The 18,399-nt window shown below is 51.3% G+C and overlaps 6 protein-coding genes across 6 annotated transcripts; 2 read left to right on the plus strand and 4 right to left on the minus strand.

The window, feature by feature from the left end:
- Positions 1-5,545: 5,545 nt before the first annotated feature.
- Positions 5,546-9,335, minus strand: BC939DRAFT_472175 (uncharacterized protein; the record flags this gene model as incomplete). Its single annotated transcript, XM_051558252.1, has 3 exons — positions 5,546-8,420; positions 9,086-9,209; positions 9,251-9,335. 3 exons carry the CDS (start codon positions 9,333-9,335, stop codon positions 5,546-5,548), a joined length of 3,084 nt encoding a protein of 1,027 aa, XP_051417703.1.
- Positions 9,314-10,416, plus strand: BC939DRAFT_524219 (metalloprotease ATP23; the record flags this gene model as incomplete). Its single annotated transcript, XM_051561249.1, has 3 exons — positions 9,314-9,698; positions 9,829-10,085; positions 10,195-10,416. Exons 1-3 carry the CDS (start codon positions 9,461-9,463, stop codon positions 10,414-10,416), a joined length of 717 nt encoding a protein of 238 aa, XP_051417704.1. The 5' UTR covers positions 9,314-9,460.
- BC939DRAFT_433756 (uncharacterized protein) lies at positions 10,390-11,593 on the minus strand. Its single transcript, XM_051553270.1, has 2 exons — positions 10,912-11,593; positions 10,390-10,785 (listed from the first exon to the last, which is right to left on the minus strand). Exons 1-2 carry the CDS (start codon positions 11,225-11,227, stop codon positions 10,493-10,495), a joined length of 609 nt encoding a protein of 202 aa, XP_051417705.1. The 5' UTR covers positions 11,228-11,593; the 3' UTR covers positions 10,390-10,492.
- On the minus strand, positions 11,432-14,265 carry BC939DRAFT_1237 (uncharacterized protein). Its single transcript, XM_051550011.1, has 2 exons — positions 11,675-14,265; positions 11,432-11,559 (listed from the first exon to the last, which is right to left on the minus strand). Exon 1 carries the CDS (start codon positions 14,170-14,172, stop codon positions 11,782-11,784), a length of 2,391 nt encoding a protein of 796 aa, XP_051417706.1. The 5' UTR covers positions 14,173-14,265; the 3' UTR covers positions 11,432-11,559; positions 11,675-11,781.
- Positions 14,266-15,866, minus strand: BC939DRAFT_1164 (uncharacterized protein). Its single transcript, XM_051549962.1, has one exon. It carries the CDS (start codon positions 15,854-15,856, stop codon positions 14,360-14,362), a length of 1,497 nt encoding a protein of 498 aa, XP_051417707.1. The 5' UTR covers positions 15,857-15,866; the 3' UTR covers positions 14,266-14,359.
- Positions 15,867-16,302: 436 nt separating this feature from the next.
- On the plus strand, positions 16,303-18,020 carry BC939DRAFT_433758 (uncharacterized protein). Its single transcript, XM_051553271.1, has one exon. The coding sequence runs from the start codon at positions 16,368-16,370 to the stop codon at positions 17,919-17,921; it is 1,554 nt and encodes a 517-aa protein (XP_051417708.1). The 5' UTR covers positions 16,303-16,367; the 3' UTR covers positions 17,922-18,020.
- Positions 18,021-18,399: the final 379 nt, after the last annotated feature.

Genomic DNA, 18,399 nt, shown 5'->3' on the forward strand with positions numbered 1-18,399 from the left:
GGCCCCTCTCCACCTCACTACGAACCTCCGCGCGGAGTTAGATGCCTTGAAGATGAAGGAGGGTGAAGCCGTGCAGTCGTTCGCTGCCCGCTTCAACGCTCTCGCGGGACGAATCACCGATAAGACGGACAAGGACAAGAAGCTGGAGTTTGCCGGAAAGCTGCCCAAGTACCTCCGCACCAGAATAAGCGACCTCCACAACGACGCCGATTCCGTCGAGACGTTCATCCAGAAGGTTGTGGCCAAAGAACAGAACATTCAGGCTTATGAGCAACAAAGCTATAACGGTAATGGTCAGCGCGGAAGTTATAACGGGGGTCAGCGAGGAGGATTCAGCCAAAGAGGCCGAGGAAGCAATCGAGGAGGCACTGGTCAATTCCGTTGGCAGCAACCGTGGTCCACGGCCAGCTCCACATCTAACGCTGCGAACGACGATTCGATGATGGAGGTGGATAACATGCAACACTTCTCCCCCGAAGAACTCGATCTGGCTGCGATGCACACGCGCGAGCGTTACGAAAGCCGTAAGTGCTACAGTTGCGGACAAGTGGGACATTTAGCGCGGCAGTGCAGGCAGCCCGCGAAGGTGTGTACCCAGTGCAAGAACATAGGTCACGTAGCTGATTTCTGTCCTGGCAATAAAAAGAACACCTCGTCAGGCCCGGTTGGCCAGTACATCTTGCAGTCATACCATATCAACAGCGGGGTGGATCATCCAAAGGAGCAACAGGATCTCAACCATCCGGTACATGTCGTTTGCGGAGAAATTGGCGGCACCGAAGTCCGAGTTCTCATCGATTCTGGTGCCTCAGGAAATTTTATTTGCAGCAATCTCCTCAAACGTCTAAGGAAAAGGGATTATCGTATGTCACCGCTATCGAAACCAGTCAAAATCCTTTTGGCCCGAGGGCAGAGCTCTACCTCCGACACCAAAGCATCGGTGGACCTGCGCCTGGGTACGGATGCTGAGCGCGAAGCCGGTATACTTGTCCACAATCTGCGATACGATATAATCTTGGGACAACCTTGGCTGCGTCGATGGAACCCTACCGTAGACTGGAAGACAGCCGAGTACACCTGGCAGGGTCGCCGAGGCCCCCAAGTAGTGCGCAGCGAGAAGCGCGATAGTCCATTGGTATCCCTGTCTAGTGCCGAGAACCCAGTTGAGACGAGTACCGCCAGCATCACGGAAGAGCTAGAGGAAGCAGTGGAGACGGGAACAATCCAGGAGGAAGTCATCGCTACGGCCACAGAGGTGAACCAAGCTTCGATCGAGAAGAATGAGCCTAGCGCAGATATTCAACCAGATGTCCGCATCGTGGGGCATAAGCACTTCAAGCGAATCCTCAACTCAGCTACCGATTATGGCGTCTGCTTTTCGGTCGAAATAGGCAACCAAGCTGAGCTGAGTGCTGTTGAGGAGAAAGGTCGGCTCACCCTGGATGCCGTCCCTGAGCAGTACCGTGAGCTGGTGGAAGAATTCTTGGATCCGGTGTTTTCGGAGCTGAACGAACTTCCACCTCACCGCCATGTCGATCACCGTATAGAAACAGGAGCAGCGTTGCCCATTGCGGTGCCTGTTCGAAGGATGTCACCTCAGGAACTCGATGTCCTAAGGGAGCAGTTGGCGGAGATGCAGGAAAAGGGGTTTATCCGCCCGAGCATTTCGCCATGGTCAGCACCAGTGCTCTTCGTCCGGAAGAAAGATGGCGGGCTTAGACTGTGCGTCGATTATCGCGCCCTGAACGCCGTCACCGTCAAGAACAAGTATCCTCTGCCCCTGATCGACGAATTCTTTGATCGGCTGTCTGGTGCCAGAATATTCTCCAAGCTGGACCTACAATCAGGATTCAATCAGATACGCGTTAAACCGGAGGATGTAGAAAAAACGGCGTTCGGCACCCGCTACGGTCACTATGAATACCTTGTAATGCCCTTCGGCTTAACAAATGCGCCGGCAACCTTCCAAGGGATGATGAACGAAGTGCTCCAAGGAGGCATCGATAATTTCTGTCTCGTTTTCATGGACGATATTCTCGTATTTAGCGCAGACAAGACTCAGCACAAGGAGCATCTCCGGTGGGTGCTGGAACGCCTGGCGAAATTCAAGCTCAAGGCCAAGATGTCGAAATGTGAATTCGGCAAGCCCGAGCTGGTCTTTCTGGGTCACATAGTCAGCGCTGAAGGATTGAAGGTTGATCCCGCCAAGACCCAAGGTGTTCAGTCGATGTCGCCCCCCACCAATGTGCAAGAGGTCCGCCGGTTCCTCGGAGTGACCGGCTACTACCGCAAATTTATCAAGAACTATGCCTCGCGTGCAGCACCGCTCACGGACCTGACCAAAGAAGTCGACAACAACAAGACCAAAACAAGGCCTCTACCACGTCCGTGGGGTGAAAATGAGCAAGCCGCCTTCGAAGATCTAAAGGCAGCCCTGATCTCCGCGCCCGTCCTCCGTCTAGCCGACTTTGAACGTCCCTTCTTCATCGAGACTGACGCATCCCTCACTGCTATTGGCGCCGTCCTGAGCCAGGACTTCGGTTCAAACGGCCGGAAGGAAATGCACCCTATCGCATTCATGTCGCGAAAACTTGACGCAGGCCAACAAAAATGGCCAACCCACGAACGAGAAATGTACGCGATCATCCGTGCATGCGACGAATGGAGAACCTACATTCAAGGTCGAACGGTCAACATCCTGACGGACAACCACAGCCTCATCTTTCTCAAGCGCCAGAAGGGTATGAGCCGGCGCATGGCCGAATGGTGTTCCCACATGGAGCAGCAGGACCATGTCATCACCTATCGACCGGGACGCGACAACCCCGTAGCCGACGCTCTCTCTCGTCCCAGTGGAGAATCAGGAGGCTCACAGGAGGACTTTGCCTGCAATTTCATAGAGCTGGCAAAAGGTGAACACTGTCGGGAAGATCCTGCGCCGGTCGATGTAGCCGCTTCCCTGGAATACGAACTCTTGGCGATCACAGAAGAAGCCGAATTTGACGAGACACTCGAAAACGCCGACTGGCCCCTGCTGATGGAGGAGTACAAACGGACAGGCACATTGGCGGACGCTAGGCATAAACACCTCTTGGATACGCTAAAGGTCGAAGAAGGCAACTTCGCGGTCGAAGACGGGAAGGTCTACAGGCAGAACGGCGAAGAAAAAGTCGAATTCCTTAATTTCGCGAGACGAGCAGATTACATGGCGAGGATGCATCAAAGCATGGGGCACCCAGGAGAGCAGGAGCTATTCAATCGCATCCAGCCTCGCTACTGGTGGCCACGCATGCGACGCGATATCAAGGAAGCATGCCGTACCTGCAAGGAGTGCCAACTGACCCGAGGTGGAGCCACTATCACAGAACCGTTGCATCCCCTCTCCGTGGTTAAGCCCTTCCAACGTTGGGGAATCGATTTCATCGGACGGTGCCCGAAGACTCAACGCGGCAACATGTGGATCCTGGTAGCAGTCGACTACGCAACAAGTTGGACGATAGCCAAAGCGACGCCTGATGCTACGGCCGAGACGGTCGCCGACTTTATCTACGAGGAGATCGTGATGAACCATGGATGCCCAGCCGAATTAATCTCCGACAGAGGTAGCCAGTTCATGTCTGAGGTGCTGCGATCGTATTTGGAGAAGCTAAAGGTCAAGCACCGACTCACCTCGGCGTATCACCCTCGGACCAATGGAAAGACCGAACGGACGAACGGCATACTGGGGACGGCCCTAACGAAGTATGTGGGCGACAAGATGAAGCACAAATGGGATCAATTCCTGGACCAAGCAGTGTTCGCATGTCGTACCCGAACCCATAGCGTATCCAAGAAGTCGCCCTTTTACCTGGTCTACGGCGTTGAACCGACTATTCCGGGAGACACCACTAGACCATACGTCTTCGACGGGACGGTGTTTGCCGAAGTACAAGCAGCGAGAGAGGCGCAATTGGAAGCATTGAGACTGGAGAGATTGACTAATGAGGAAAGGCAGGAGGAGGCGAGAAGGAATATGGAGGAAGCATACAACGAGAAACATGATATCGACCCCGAAGCACCTCGGCAGAGCTATGAGATCGGCGACTGGGTGCTGGTGAAAAACATCGCCAAACAAAAGTTCGAGTACCCTTGGTATGGCCCCTTAAGTATCTCGATGACAACACCCTTCGGCGCCTACAAACTCACGTGGCCCGATGGCAAGGTGAAGACGGACCTCGTACACAAGGATCGCCTCAAACCAGCACGATTACCCGCGAATAGCGAGCCCCCTAAACGCGCCTGGTATAAGACGCGTAACAACCGTGATGAGCTCACTGTACCAATGGAGGTCATTCGAGAAGACGATGAGGGCGGACCTCAATCAGAGTCGGAGCAGATAGCCCTAGCGCGACCAACTTCACTCCGAGGTACGACGGCTGGAACAGAGTCCTTAGCCAGCCCCGCTCCGCCACAGCGTCCCCCTCGGTCATCCGCGCGCGCTAACCCCAGCATCGACGCCGCAGGGGCGGCTTGGATTTCTCGCGGGGAGCTTGCCCTAAATCGGGGCAATTTAAGCGGTAGACCTATGACCTCGGAGACCATGGCAGGGCCGTCTACCGCTGCACCGCCACCAGCAACACCGCCACGACGGGTGGGTACACCAATTGCTATCCCAACCAACCCGCCACGCTGGAGCTGATGACGTCAGCCCTACCCGTGTGTCGCCGACCTCTTCATATAAATAGACTTCTCCCCCCTGAGGAGTGGTTCCTCACCTTTATCACCGGAACCACTCCCAGGTATATAGCTCTACCCTGACACCTACATACCCCCCGCATATAGATATGCTAATAAACACCTTTATCACCGGAACCACTCCCAGCACGTGTCTAGGTCAGTCAACGCGAAGCCTACTGCTACTGTGTCCTCCGACCCTTTAGGCCTCGTGCGTTGCAAACCTTGGCTTGAAGGTATTACATATTTTCAAAAAATCTAGAGATCACGTGGCGATTTGTGTCCAGGCTTAAGGGGTCCATTGGCCAAATGCTGCGGACCGGAGGTTGTCAATCTTGAAAGTAACCTTTTTGTAACAGGTAGTCTTCATTTTTCAATACGCTGGCATTTGTTGCGCAGATCCTGGGGCAAGCTCAAGGAATCTGGCCTGTGCTTGCTAGTTTGTTCTGGTAGATTCGCACGGTCAATTGACCTGAGAGACGAATTGTTAAGAAAGGGTGTCTAGACAAAAATACATAGAATTCATTGTGGGAGAGCTATTACGAACGGCATGTCTGGTAGGACTGTACGGCTTCATGCCCTAGTGTGTTTTTGTTGACAAATAGCAAAAAAAAAAAGGAGAGCGGATCAAAAGGGTCGGCCAGGCGCAAGAGAACAGGCAGGATATTCTGCTTTTTGCATCAATACGAAGAAGTAACGCTGAACGTGTTTAATACATGCAGATATAATAGCGACTGTGCTTTTGCTGCAGATGGTCGAAGGATAAATGCGCTAATGTACAAGTTTATGATGGACAGCCCTCCCCCCCTATTTTTTTGTCTATTGAGTGCTATTATATTGTATCATCCAATATTCCAAACTTCTCCATCGACACTCTCAATGCCTTCATCCACTGTTGAGTCGAACCCTCGTCCCACTTCACAGAAGATGCCGCTGTTGCTCTCGAAGATGCCCTCAAATTCGCTGTCGGTGCTGCTGTAGGAGTAAGCACGGATGTCGGCGAAAGCCCATGTGCCTTCGAAGCCTCCATCAACACCAGGACCATCTCCGCCGAGGGCTCGACATTATATACACGTCCCATCTTCGTGAACAGCCCAAAAGCAGCTGCCAACTCGTCCGATCTCGCATACGCCCTGATCGCTGCCGCCACTAAATCCTCGTCCATATCAAAACCCGTGAGAATAAGGTCCGTCGCCATCTCCTTTCCGAGCTCGAGCTGATTTTCCCGATCCAATTGCGTCATCAATTGCCTGCAGAGTTTGGCCAGCGACGGGGCCATCACCGATGGAGACGATGAAGTGATAGCTGGGACCGAAGTCGAGGACATGGTTGCGCCTCGGGCATACGACAATCCAGAGCCGCTTTTGTCCCCGTGGTTATCAAGTTCAGGGGGAGTGCCGTTGTCGTTGAGGTTGCATCGCCGCAAAAGCTGATAAAACTCATATCCAGCAACACCCTGGCGTTGCTTGCAGCTCTTCTCGATCAGCTCGCGATACATGCTGGGAGCGACTCGGCTGGGATAGGCGGCATCCAGAGCACCCTTCAACAGTTTGAGCGCCGGCTCCACTCCATGACGATCCGCGTATTCATTGACCAAAAGTCGAAAGGTCTCAGGATGACGAGAGGCCCGCAACGATCCATCTGCCTTGTCCATGGCGCCCTCCACGACCGAGTGGGTTAGTTCGTGATACAGTTCCTGCGCCAGCAATACGTCTCTGGCACGGAACGCACCGCTCAGAAGAATGTTCCATGTTTCTGCATTCGGATGGACTCGCTGCGACGACATGATTTCCAATATGCCCACCACGGTGGCCGGTGAGGTACGACGAACAGCTCCTTCGAGCAAGACGTTGATATGCCTGATTTCAGTCTTGACGCCGGCACGGTCCATGGTCTCGAATATCTTGATTGCCCCTTGCAGATTCTCCGTGCGAACATAGCAGCGCATAAGATCTTCATACTGTTCCCCATCACGTCTGACTCCCAAGCCCCTTAGGGTGGACAGAATCCTTTGAGTCATCGTCAACTGTCCGTACGAGGAAGCCAGGCTCATCAAGTTGCGATACATCTCCACATCGGGCTTGAGGCCGTGGTTCTCCGTCAGGTCCCGAAACACCGCTACGGATTCATCCAGCATGTTGTCCCTGATCAAACCTCGCATTAGGATGTTGGCAGTTTCGATTGAAGGTATCCACTTGTCCTGTAAAGACTGCTCCAGTACTGTCAAGGCCGAACGAACATCATGGCTCCTGGCCAACCCCACTATCAATCTCTCTGAGGCTTCAGCTCCGAGTGGGATTCCTTGACTAGCCATTCCTTGAGAGATCTTCCGGGCGCGGTCAAAATCCCTCTCGGTGCTAGCCTGCTTGACGATCTCCTGAAGCCCAACTTCCGCAAGAATTCGAGAGGTTGAATCGATAGTCTTTTTTGTCCTGCGTGAACCTTTTGGGGACGATGATGTTGCAGCCGAATCCTGTTCGTTATTTGTTGGCGCAGTGAGCGGGGCAGCTAATGAGGCCGATTTTGTCAACTCGACCAAGCGCCTCAAAAAAGCTTCTGCATCCTCGGAGGATCTGCACTCGGCAATGTACCGCGTCAAAAACCGAAATCGTGTCTTGTCCAGCAGATGTCCTTCCTTGAACAGTTCCAGAGCCAGCTCCGTGGCAAGTGTAACCCCATCCTTATCCTTATCGCCAAGACAGATGGCCTCAATCAATGCGGGGTTGAAGGTCATCTTCCATTCCTGCAGATAGCCGGCACTTGATGAATCAGTATTGGCCGAGTTGGACTTCATGGTGGCCTCAGATGTGTGCTGTAATGCTGTGGGTGCCCTGAGACTCTTCTTTTGGCGCTTCGGAAACTCTGAACGCTCATCGACTGCGCCTACCTCCAATTCGCCTTCTCCACTGCCACGGCCTATGCTTGCCGAGATGCTGCCTTCCACGACTTTATTATCATTCTGTCGCTGTTGGATCGCTGCACTTCGCTCCAAAATCGACTCAAGTAGATTCCCTGCCTTTGACATGTTTCCCGAATGTAGATGGCATTGTAGTGCGTAAGCCATCATAGTGATGGAGGGAATAAACAGCTGTTTTCCTTCTGCTATCATTCGGTCCCAAGCTTCGATTCCTTTGCGCCAACTCCTTTCCTGAAAAGCCGACTTGAGCCAAAGTTCATACAGATCCATGCTACGAGGGATGTCCAAAGACTCCATCCAGTCGATGGTGGTCTGAACAACCCCTGAAGACGATTGCAATGTTGTGTCGGAAATAGAGGACGATACTCCATGTGAGGTTGCCTCTAATCCAAGACGTTCCGAGGTGGTTCCTGCATGCGGCTCACTGCTCATCAATCTCACACGTCCTTCGGCGAGACGGATATACGTTGGCGTACTGCATTTGCTGCCCAGCTCAATATCGCTAAGCATAGCCCTGTGAACGACGCTCAGTGTCCGATAATCCTCGTGGTGAGACAGCCAAAAGATGAATGAGTTCCAGTCCGCAGCAGTGAGCTGGTCAACATGATTGGACGACTCCAAGTACGCGTAAAGTTGTTGCAGGGCTGGAAGAGGGGGAATAATAGAGGAAGGTATACGGTGTTCTGATCTTAAACTCTTATGGTAGAGGAGGGCGTCAGATCGCATCTGTTGAGCGCAAGAATGATCCGAGTGGACAAGCATTCGAAAATTGGTGAGGGCGATTTGACCCCTATCGGGAGATGCTGCTTGTGTAGTGGGCATTGACTGAAATGGCGTGGTATCGTTTTGTAATAGTGATTGTCTCGTCCTCCTTGTCTTCCCGACCTTGCCAGATACAGATGACTGGATGAGATCTGGATGGGCTGTTTTTCCGGCTGTATGTATTTGGCGAAGTCCAGAGCGACTCTTGATCAAAGTCGATCCTATCCGTGGTAACGTTGCTGGCGGGTGTATTGATGAAAAGAGACCAAAAGAACATAAACATGGGACCGAGTCTTGCACAAGTCGGATCGAATGTCGCTTGCCTGAGGAGGATATAGCCCTGGCAGATCCAGGCCATTGGCATGTCGGAATTGATTGAGTCGACTGTCCTGTAGTGCTCCTTGGCACGGAAACTCTCGTAGATCGATTCCTCCTGCTACAATGACGCGCAATAGTTGCTGGGGGCTGAACTGCCTTGCGTGCTGGCCCTGGACTGGACAAAAAATTAGTGAGGACGACTGGCCATTGGAGGGCCTTAGACTTAGACATGCTGCATCTGATTACTATCCTCGCCGCAATTGTCCTATGGATGATAGTTGATAGAAATGCAACAAGACTTAGTCCCTAGTTTTGATACTCCAGTGCTCCTGTTGGTTGCCGCGTTGATCTCCCCTGTCGCGCTGATCCCGGTACCTTATGGATGCTTTGGCACGGGCAATGATAAGCGGCCTGTTGATATGGCTAGTTGCAAAGATGAAAGTCTCAGTCGACAAAGTGTGAGGAGGAAAGTAAGCTCCTCTCGGAGGGCCCATCCTCTCTATCAGGAACACGTTAGTGACTGCCTGCTCGTAAACAAACCCAAAGCCACGACCCGCCGCTTGTTGTACCAGCAGGGATTAGGGATAAGGGCCACAACCAGCACCTCGAGAAACACGACATCCATCTCTTCAACACAGTCGAAGCCATAAATCCGTAGGAAGCAACCAGTGGACCTGTTAACAGCTGACAGGATTCAGGAAAGACAGCGCCGCATACCTCTCGATCTAAGCATTAGCCATAGCCTACTCGATGACACAAACAGAGGTCTCAGCGAGCCCGTCGCCGGCGGTACCTGTCGCATCCACCGCATCCTCGTCAACTAAACCGTCAGAAAAGGAGGCCAAGGAACAAAAGTCATTTGAGCGCTGGCGCAGGACTATATCCCTGATCACTGGAGTCGGTCTCACGCCGGAGGAGTTTCGGCAGGAGATCGAGAAGGCGGACCGGAAACAGTGTGAACTTCGCAAGGAAAAACTCATCAAAAACAGTAAGCATGCAATTTCATATCCATCGAACAATTTATGAAACGCACCACTGGAATGATTATTATGGTATCTCGCTTTCCCCACTACACTATGAGCTGACTTGGTTCTTTGTGTGTGTATCTGTGAACGTAGGTCCTGGTGTGCGGTTTATGATGAACAACCTTGTTAAAGCCGGGTGCCCTTTGACCGAGAAAATGGTCGAGTGCGCACCATGCGACAAAACAAAGTCAGGAGGATTCTCCAAGGACTACGGGATATTGCTCTGTCAGAACGGCTTCTTCAGCAAAACACACCAAGAACATACTATGATCCACGAAATGATCCACATGTACGATCATTGTGCCTTCAACGTTGATTGGGACAACATCCGACATCATGCCTGTAGTGAGGTAGGTTGCCCATGATCATGGTCCTAATGATAGATCCAGTCGAGTTTCGTTCAACTTGAAATCTATTGCAATATCTCTAACGCCATACTTTCAAAACCAATCCCTCCAGGTGCGCGCAGCAGCATTGAGTGGTGATTGCAATTGGTCTCGCGAGGTCAGGCGTGGGTTCTATACCTTCACGAAGCAGCATCAAGAATGTGTCAAGCGTCGGGCTATCATTTCTGTAGTGGCGAATCCTAAATGTCCATCCCACGCTGCAGCGGAGCGGGCCGTCAATGCTGTTTTCGAATCATGCTATAATGATACTCGTCCGTTCGATGAGTTTTATTAATAAAATAACTGGCCACGATAGCCGATGTAGATACCAAAAAAAAAAAAAAAAATCTTAAAGACACAATGTGGTCTGGTTATAGCGAGCTTTTGTCGTTCATCTGACTATGGACCCACTGAGTAATCGATTCGGCGACGACCACAAGCTGCTGAATCTGCTCCATTGGCACTCCTACGTTTCGGGCACCATAAACATGGCTCTTCAATTGTGGAGGCACATTCTGCGCTACAAGCGTAGCTACGAGACACAGCTCCGTCTCCGGCGTCGAGATCAAGGAAGTGTCACTCAAGACCTTTCCATAAGTGTCTTGCAAAATACTTTGGACCAGGTCCTGGCTGCTTGCTCCGATTTTTGTCAAAATCGGCTCAGCTATGAATGCGGGTGGAAAACGCTCAAGGGCCGTCAGTTCTTAGCGTTTACAAAAAAAAAAAAAAAAAAAAAAAAAAAAACTGCATGTTCAAGCTGACGATAATATGTAAAAGTCAGAATACGTACTGTGATGTTGATAAATGGTTTGGAAGAGATTCCTTCCTCGTTGATAATACATGTCGGGGGTTGCGGCGTTCTCTGCTCCGCGCACGGGTCCATATTCATTGACAGCTGCAGAAAGCTCTGGATCAAGCGCAAAATTAACGGCGCCAAGGGCATTGATGGTATAAGGCCCACCGCACAGGACAGAGACCTTGTATAGTGCCTCTCTAAGTCTGCGGATGAACCGGACTTGCTCTGCAAAGGGGGAACCGGAGGGGATTGCTTCGTCCAGCGGTCCCGAAGTGGCCGCAGAAGATGGAGCCTTGATGGACGGTGCCATCAAGGACTTAGTGCTAATATCGGTGAGAACTTGGTGGACCAGTGGAACTAAGATCTTGGGGTAGTTGGCTGCAGTGACAGTGCACGCCTAGAAGATCACAATTGAGCATGGAGAGGTGAGCCGAGGGGCTGGGTGATATGCGCCTGAAATGACTGAGAGACAACGAGGGGTCCTTACGATAAGGATCGGGCGCAGCTCTGCGGGCGTGAGCGAGAGTGCATCCCTCCAGGAGGAGATGATTGCGTTGGCTGCAGTGAATGGAGAGGAGGTCATGGATGAGGAGGACATGGGGATTAGCGGAAGGATAAAGGAATAGCGGACTCGGGTGTTCACTTTTTTAGGTCAATTCGATGAATGCGCCCAAAATGGAAGTAAAGTGTCAGAACGCGTGCGGACAGACACAAATTTTCGCGTGTTACTTGTGGCGATTTAAAGCAGCATCCTCACCGGTTCAACAGGAACATGTTCGAAAAAAAAAAAGTGATAGGCCATCCTCAGTTTGCGGTAGTAGCGGGTATATTGGCGTTTTAATGATAACGAGAGGGAGAACATCACTAAGAAAAGGCACGGAACGTAATCTCAGGTCGAAGCTGCCTCACGGTTGCCTCAAGAGACTGACTAGAAACGCCCGAGAACTTGACTGCATCCATCACAAACACTTTCATGTCTGGCCAACAATAGCCCACCTCCTCCTCATCGTCATCGTAGCCCTTGCGCTCCCTCTGCTCAGCACGTAGCTTTCGCCTCTCTAGCTTCTCCAAAAACTTGCTAACGCCCTCTGGCTGGAACATGCTGATCAGCCGCTGGATAATCTGCTTTTCATCCGCACGCTCAAACCTGGAAGCCAATGTAGAAGAGTTCTCCGCAGATGTAGTTGTCCTTGATCGTGTCATGGCCTCACCTTCGTAGCCATTCTTTCCAAAAAGCTTCCTAGCGACCCTGCTGAGTAGACCCTTCTTCCCACTGCTAACTGACACTCGTGTCTTGCTCCGTCCAAATGAAACCGCCGATCGGGAGACCAACGAGCTCCGCGTGGTTGTTCTGCTGATGTTCCTGCTCATATTGTTTTTGCTGGTGGCGGCAGGCTTTGCTGCCCTCGATCTCTTCTTTGCTGCTGCTGCTGCAGCGGCCTCAGCAGCAGCTCTTGAAGACCTCTGAATCCACCCTATATCCGACACGTGCTTGATCCAAAAGTGCGTCGACTGTAGCGTCAGCGTTTCCAGGCTTTCCATAGCCCCTAAATAGCAGAGCCCGCCTTCCAACTCAACATTCATCATCTCCCTCGTGATGCTTAACTCGCGCAGGTTTGGACAGACCAGACACAGATATGCGAACATGACTCTGGAGTTTCGACCGGATCGAGTATCGCCAGAGTGCCCTCCAATTTTGATCTGAAGTGTTTCCAAACTGCGACAGGCCCACACACGCCGTTGAAGCCAGAGCTGACTTGATGAATTCTCATAATCCCCAGTACTACTCACAGCAGGTGTTGATGAGGTATCCTGGCAGTTCCTGGGGGAGTATAGTCCTTCCTTTCCTTCAGCCACAGGTTCGAGGTCCATGTATTCCGCAGGGTAGACCATATTGTGGATGCAGAGACGACGTAGCTGAGGCGAGTTGCAAAGATACTCGTGCAGTGTCATTGGGGACACAGTGCTGCTGAAGCAAGTCAGTTCCAAGGATATCACATTGTTTACATAGGTCTGAAGGGAGACAAAGGTGGACGGCAGGACATCGGAATAGGGTAAACTCCATCGCTGGATGGTTGGGAAATGCCTGAAGAGCAGGGCCTGGTCCTGTTGCCTTGGTCGACAGTCGAGAAGCGAAAAGTGAATCGAATTCAGGTACGGGCATAAGCGATGGATGGTGTCCAATATTTGCGATTGGTAAGCTAGGGTGGCCGCGATAGTTCGGCTGCCTTCGACTGCTTTTTGTTCTTGCCTAACGACTGACTGAGGCAGCAGCACTATGATATGCTCCATTAAAAGCTCGATTATCCCTGGCATTGGAGACTTGGAACAGCTGCCAGCAAGAAGGCGCTCCAGCTTTGCGAATTCGACTTCCACTCTTTGGAAACTGATACTCTTCAGATTTGTTGCCGTGCTCCGCTCGGGTAATTGCAGTCTAGCTAGCTTGCCCTTCTCGCTCAGCGTGTCCTGGTCTTTTGTCTCATCCTCAAGTGTCTGCTTGCGGCAAAAAGTCGAGTCGATGTTGAGGCGCTCCAGTGCAACACAACCCTCTAGGATAGGCCCGATGTCGATGGTTTCCATCCAAGAGTTCTCAATCTTCACACTTCTGAGTGACGAAAAAAGCACCACCACCGGCTCAAGTGCTGCTAAATCCATAGACAGATTGCCTGCGATGACGAGCTCTTGAAAGTACTCTGCCGCATTCTTGACCCACAACTGTGCAATCTGCTTCTGCATCAGCCCCCAGTCGCTACGTTTGGTTGGCCGAACATAATAGCAACTTGATGTTGAGGAGATGATGGGCAGTGTCTGGATGTTCCTGATGCCCTCAAGCAGGTATTGTTCCGTGAGTGGTATCCTGCCAAGCCAGTAAAAGTCCGTAGGATGTATGAGTGGGCGGCCAAGGAGATACCATCTTTTGCATACAAAAGGTGCTGCTTGTAGAAGGTCCCTTCGGGGGAGGGATTTGAGGATAGTAACGACTACTTCTGGGATGGACAGAGCCGGTGGAGTCTTTTTCAGAAGCGTAGAAGGATGCTGGCTGTGAGGCATGGGTGTGTGAGCTACTATATTTGGGGTGTTGGCTAAAGAGCGGTTTGAGGACGACTGAATGGTAGGCGTGAAGGAGTGTGGAGGAGTGTGGAGGGGTAAATACCAGGAAGAGAGGAAAAGATGCTCGTTCGGTACATCAAATACCCATTTCGCACAATTGTTTTTTTTGTTTGTGTTCTCACCAAATTCCCTCATCTGCCGCATGGGCACCCAGCCTCTAAGATAGACAACTCAATATGGCCTGCCGATTCTGAGGGCGGACAGATGGCTGCCCCATATCTCTCCTTTGAAGTGGCAAAAAAAATGGGGGATGACTAGTTGCAGGAGGTGGCCCTTGAATAAGCACATCTTTGGGAAGTGGTTTTATTATCATCTTCAACCGCCATCCTGCTCAGTCTTCTAGGTCGATTTGGCGGGTTTTGAGGATTGCCATTAGTTCGTAGTGGCGCATCAGATCCCTGTTCAATCGGCCACGGATAATTTGCAGATTCTTCCAGTGCTCCATCACCCATAGAATTTCACTCTCGCCCATGTCCTGGTCGACTCCATCGAATTCAAATACAGATAGCCGTCGCAAGGTCCTCAGTGAGTCTATGCCCTTTTCAAGTGAAAACTGAAGCGACCGCCCAGAGTACTCGCCAGAGAGCTGTTTCCTCGTGCTTATGTTTAGGTTTTCCAGTTGTTTGAGGTCTCCTAATCTCTGAAGTATGTCCATCTGAGAATCCAGCCCGCCTAAATCGAGACACAAACTCAATTCTTTAAGTTTCGCGCATACCCAGGGCTGACCGAGCTCGCTCTTGCCGTCTCCTTGAATAACATCAGTTCCACAAATCATTGGCGCTCTCATCTTGATCAAACTTGGGCACGACACCATGATGGCATGAACCATGGGACTACTGGCTTTCGGACAGTTCTCGATATCCAGATATACAAGCGTTGAAAAGTGTTTCGAGAGCGCCTCGAACGACAGAAGAGCAAACCCGGTGGAGTTTGCCTGTAATACTGTCAATCGGTTGATTGAAGTCAGCAACACAGATAGATCTTCATCTCGGATTTGCGTGTCCTCCAGATTGAGCTCCTCCAGCTTCGGCCAGACACCCTGAGCAGCTTTGTCACATAGGGCATTCAAGGGCAGCTGGTCATGCATCCCACGCCAGGTCAACCTTTGCAGTTGCGGACATTGCACCATCAGCTCCAGCTGCCTTTCCGGAGACAGCCCACCACGAACCCAGCTTAGCACTAAATGTTGAATTCTGCTGAAGGAGTGCGTTGCGAATGATGGGATGTCGGGTACTTCTGCGAAGGCGATACACAAGAACTCCAGGCGGGTGCATGTCTGCCAGAATATGTCTGCGAGCTCTAGCCCCACGATGGCATATGAAAAGTGAAGTGAGTCCAGACTGCGAGAATCCCTGACGGCCTTCCAAAAGTCCATGTTGTCGTGGATAGATAGGGAACTCAGTATTAGGTTCGTTATGGAAGGATGGTGCCTGATCATGATAGTTTCCCGACTGATCTCGCCTGCGCCAGGGATGTTTGGTCTTCCTGCCTTTTGGTGAAGGGTGAGTCTCAGTGTTTCGAGGGCTGGAAGGTGGATTTGGGTGTGGGTTCGAAGGATAAACCCGTATATTGTTAGTCTCTTGATGAAGGGAGCATTTTTAAGGAGGAGTGCTAGGGAGGGATACCGTGCGCTGCTGGAGTCAGCAATGATGCGGATATCTCTCCAGATAAAGAGTAAAAGGGACCGGTGCCAGAGTCTGCACACACGAACGCACTTTGTGAGCTCGCTCCTGTCGAGGTAGCGTGCTATATGCACGATGAGCTCTGGTAATTCTAGGGGACTGATGGGAGGGGGCGTCAATATGTTGTTTGTCGGCGCCATGGGCATGAAGATGAAGGACGATTCATGGAGAAGTTCTTCCCTCTCTCTTAAATGACATCGCACGTGCCCTCGCCCTGCGGGCGGTTGCACATGTACTCCGCTCTGTATGTTCCAATGCCGACGCATACACGCACTATTTTCGTCCGCTCACCGTGGGCAAACGCATCAACACCAGCTCTATCCGTCCTCACGACCTGAGAACTTTCATGCACTGCCTGTGTGCGGGCAGCATACGAGGATGGATAGACTCTGGTGATAAAAATAAACATCCTTTTTACAGAACATGAACGACAATTGCGCCGCTGTTGCTCTCTGTGTAACATGCGTCGGCGTATTCAACATCCAGCCCCCTATCCTCCATACTTGATTATTCGCCCGCTCTTCAGCTCTGGTACATGTACAAAAAGAAGGACCAGTGCCACTTTTTTTTTTTTTTTTTTTTTTTGAAGAACGTCCTTCCCCTCCACCTTCGCCCATTTCGATCCCACACCTTCGCTTTCGACGCGGGAAGACGACAATGCGCTTCTATACTCTCGGTGTCAGCGCATCGCTTCTGCTACTCGTTAGCCAGCTCACATCCACATATTCTGTTACCCACAATATCAATATCGATAAGCAGGACGCCCCATCTACTGCTTCCAACTCCACCCTTGACTGTCTACAGTCCTTAGGCTCCAAGGTCCTACGGCGCAACACACCGCTCTTCGAAAGCAATAGATATGCCTTCGATCTGAGATTCACCTACAATCCTGAGATGATTGTCATGGCCAGCTCCGCGGCTGATGTCCAGACGGCCGTCAAGTGTGCAAAGGCTTCAAATGTTCCTGTTGCACCTCGTTCCGGTGGTCATTCGTTCGAAGGCTACAGTATCGGCGGACAGGATGGCGCCGTGGTCATTGATCTCTCTGGAATCTCCTCTGTCGTCGTTTCTGGTGACCAGGCTAAGGTTGGCTCCGGCATTCGACTTGGACCCCTCTACCTCGCTCTTTACAATCAAGGAGGATGGAGTATTAACGCAGGAACATGTCCAAGCGTCGGTATCGGTGGACACGCATTAGGAGGAGGATTTGGACTCTTTGCTCGCAAGTACGGTCTCTTGATCGATCGCATAGTCCAGATGGAGGTCGTCAACGCCGACGGGGATCTGCTCACCGTTTCTAATACCCAGAACCCAGACTTGTTTTTTGCCTTGCGAGGCGCCGGTGGAGGATCCTATGGTGTTGTAATCTCATTCACCATCTTGCCGTTTAAGCCCCCAACTGCAGTGACATCTTTCAGCTATACTTGGAAGCTGCCGGACTATGCCGCGGTGTTGCGCGGTTATGTCAATTTCCAGGCCGTAGCTTCAAGAGATGTCGGTGTTGAGATGAACATCGGCCCAGATGGTTTGGAGCTGTACGGAATCTTCCAAGGCGCCCAGACCCAGCAAGCGGCTGCGCTCGCACCTTTTCTCCAGACCGTACCCGCGCCCCTATCCTTGGATGTGCGCGAAAGCCCTCAAATCGATGCACAACTGCGGTTTGCCTATGTAGCTGGCGATCCCAAGGACATCAATGCGTTGGGATTGACGGGATCGTTCAAAGCAGGCGACTCACGTTACACCAAGGGCAAGTCTCTTGTATACCCAGTTGCACTCAAAGACTCGACCATCGCCCTTCTTGGAAAGTGGGCAGCCATCAAACCCGTGGGATCCACTTACAACTATATCATTATAGACATCTGGGGAGGAGCCGTTCAAGACACCCCGACTGACGCGACTGCATTTATCCACCGGAATGCCCACACCGTTTTTGAGTTTGTGTCTGAGTGGGACGAGAACCCGAACGCCCTGCCTGGCAAGGCCGATTGCCTGGACTGCCTCAAATGGATGGATGACATGTATACTGAGTTCTTGGCCGACTATAATACCAACTATGGCCCCGTTCGCGGTTACCAGAACTACATCGATCGAGATATTCCCAACTGGCAGGATGCTTACTACGGCTCAACACTTCCTCGTCTCATGCAGATCAAAGCCGCAGCCGACCCCACAAACATCTTCCGTTTCCCCCAAAGCATTCCCCTCCCCTAGACAGCCGTTATCTTATCATATATTAATACATTATATCTCTATCCAACATTTTTTCGTATTCTTTTCCAATGCATCGTATGGCCGGTCCAAGTGCCATGGAGATCTACTGTTCGCCTGCAGAGGAAAATATCAACCTGTATTTGGTTTTAAAGCGCATTTGTTGCTTTATGCAGGCAGCCTTATGGAAGAAATACCACTGAGCTATGTTCATAGGCAATATGTACTGGCGAAGTGAAGAAGATGGCACATGCATAGCGCTTTGAATATTCAACTTTTGACCGCTTCCTAGTTATCCGTACGACGTCTATTTATTCCGTGTCACTTAGTTTCTTCCATTAGACTGTGCATGGAGTATTGAAGATGAAGTCCACGATCTGCTTTTTAGCCTCCTGAGGATCCGATGAAATACTGAAAAGAAAAGAAAAGAAACGAAGGACAGGTTAATATACTGGCATGCCACGATTTAAACAATGTTCAC

This window comes from Gamsiella multidivaricata (assembly GCF_025024155.1).
Source record: "Gamsiella multidivaricata strain RSA 2152 chromosome Unknown BC939scaffold_1, whole genome shotgun sequence".
Classification (NCBI taxonomy): Eukaryota; Fungi; Mortierellomycota; class Mortierellomycetes; order Mortierellales; family Mortierellaceae; genus Gamsiella; species Gamsiella multidivaricata.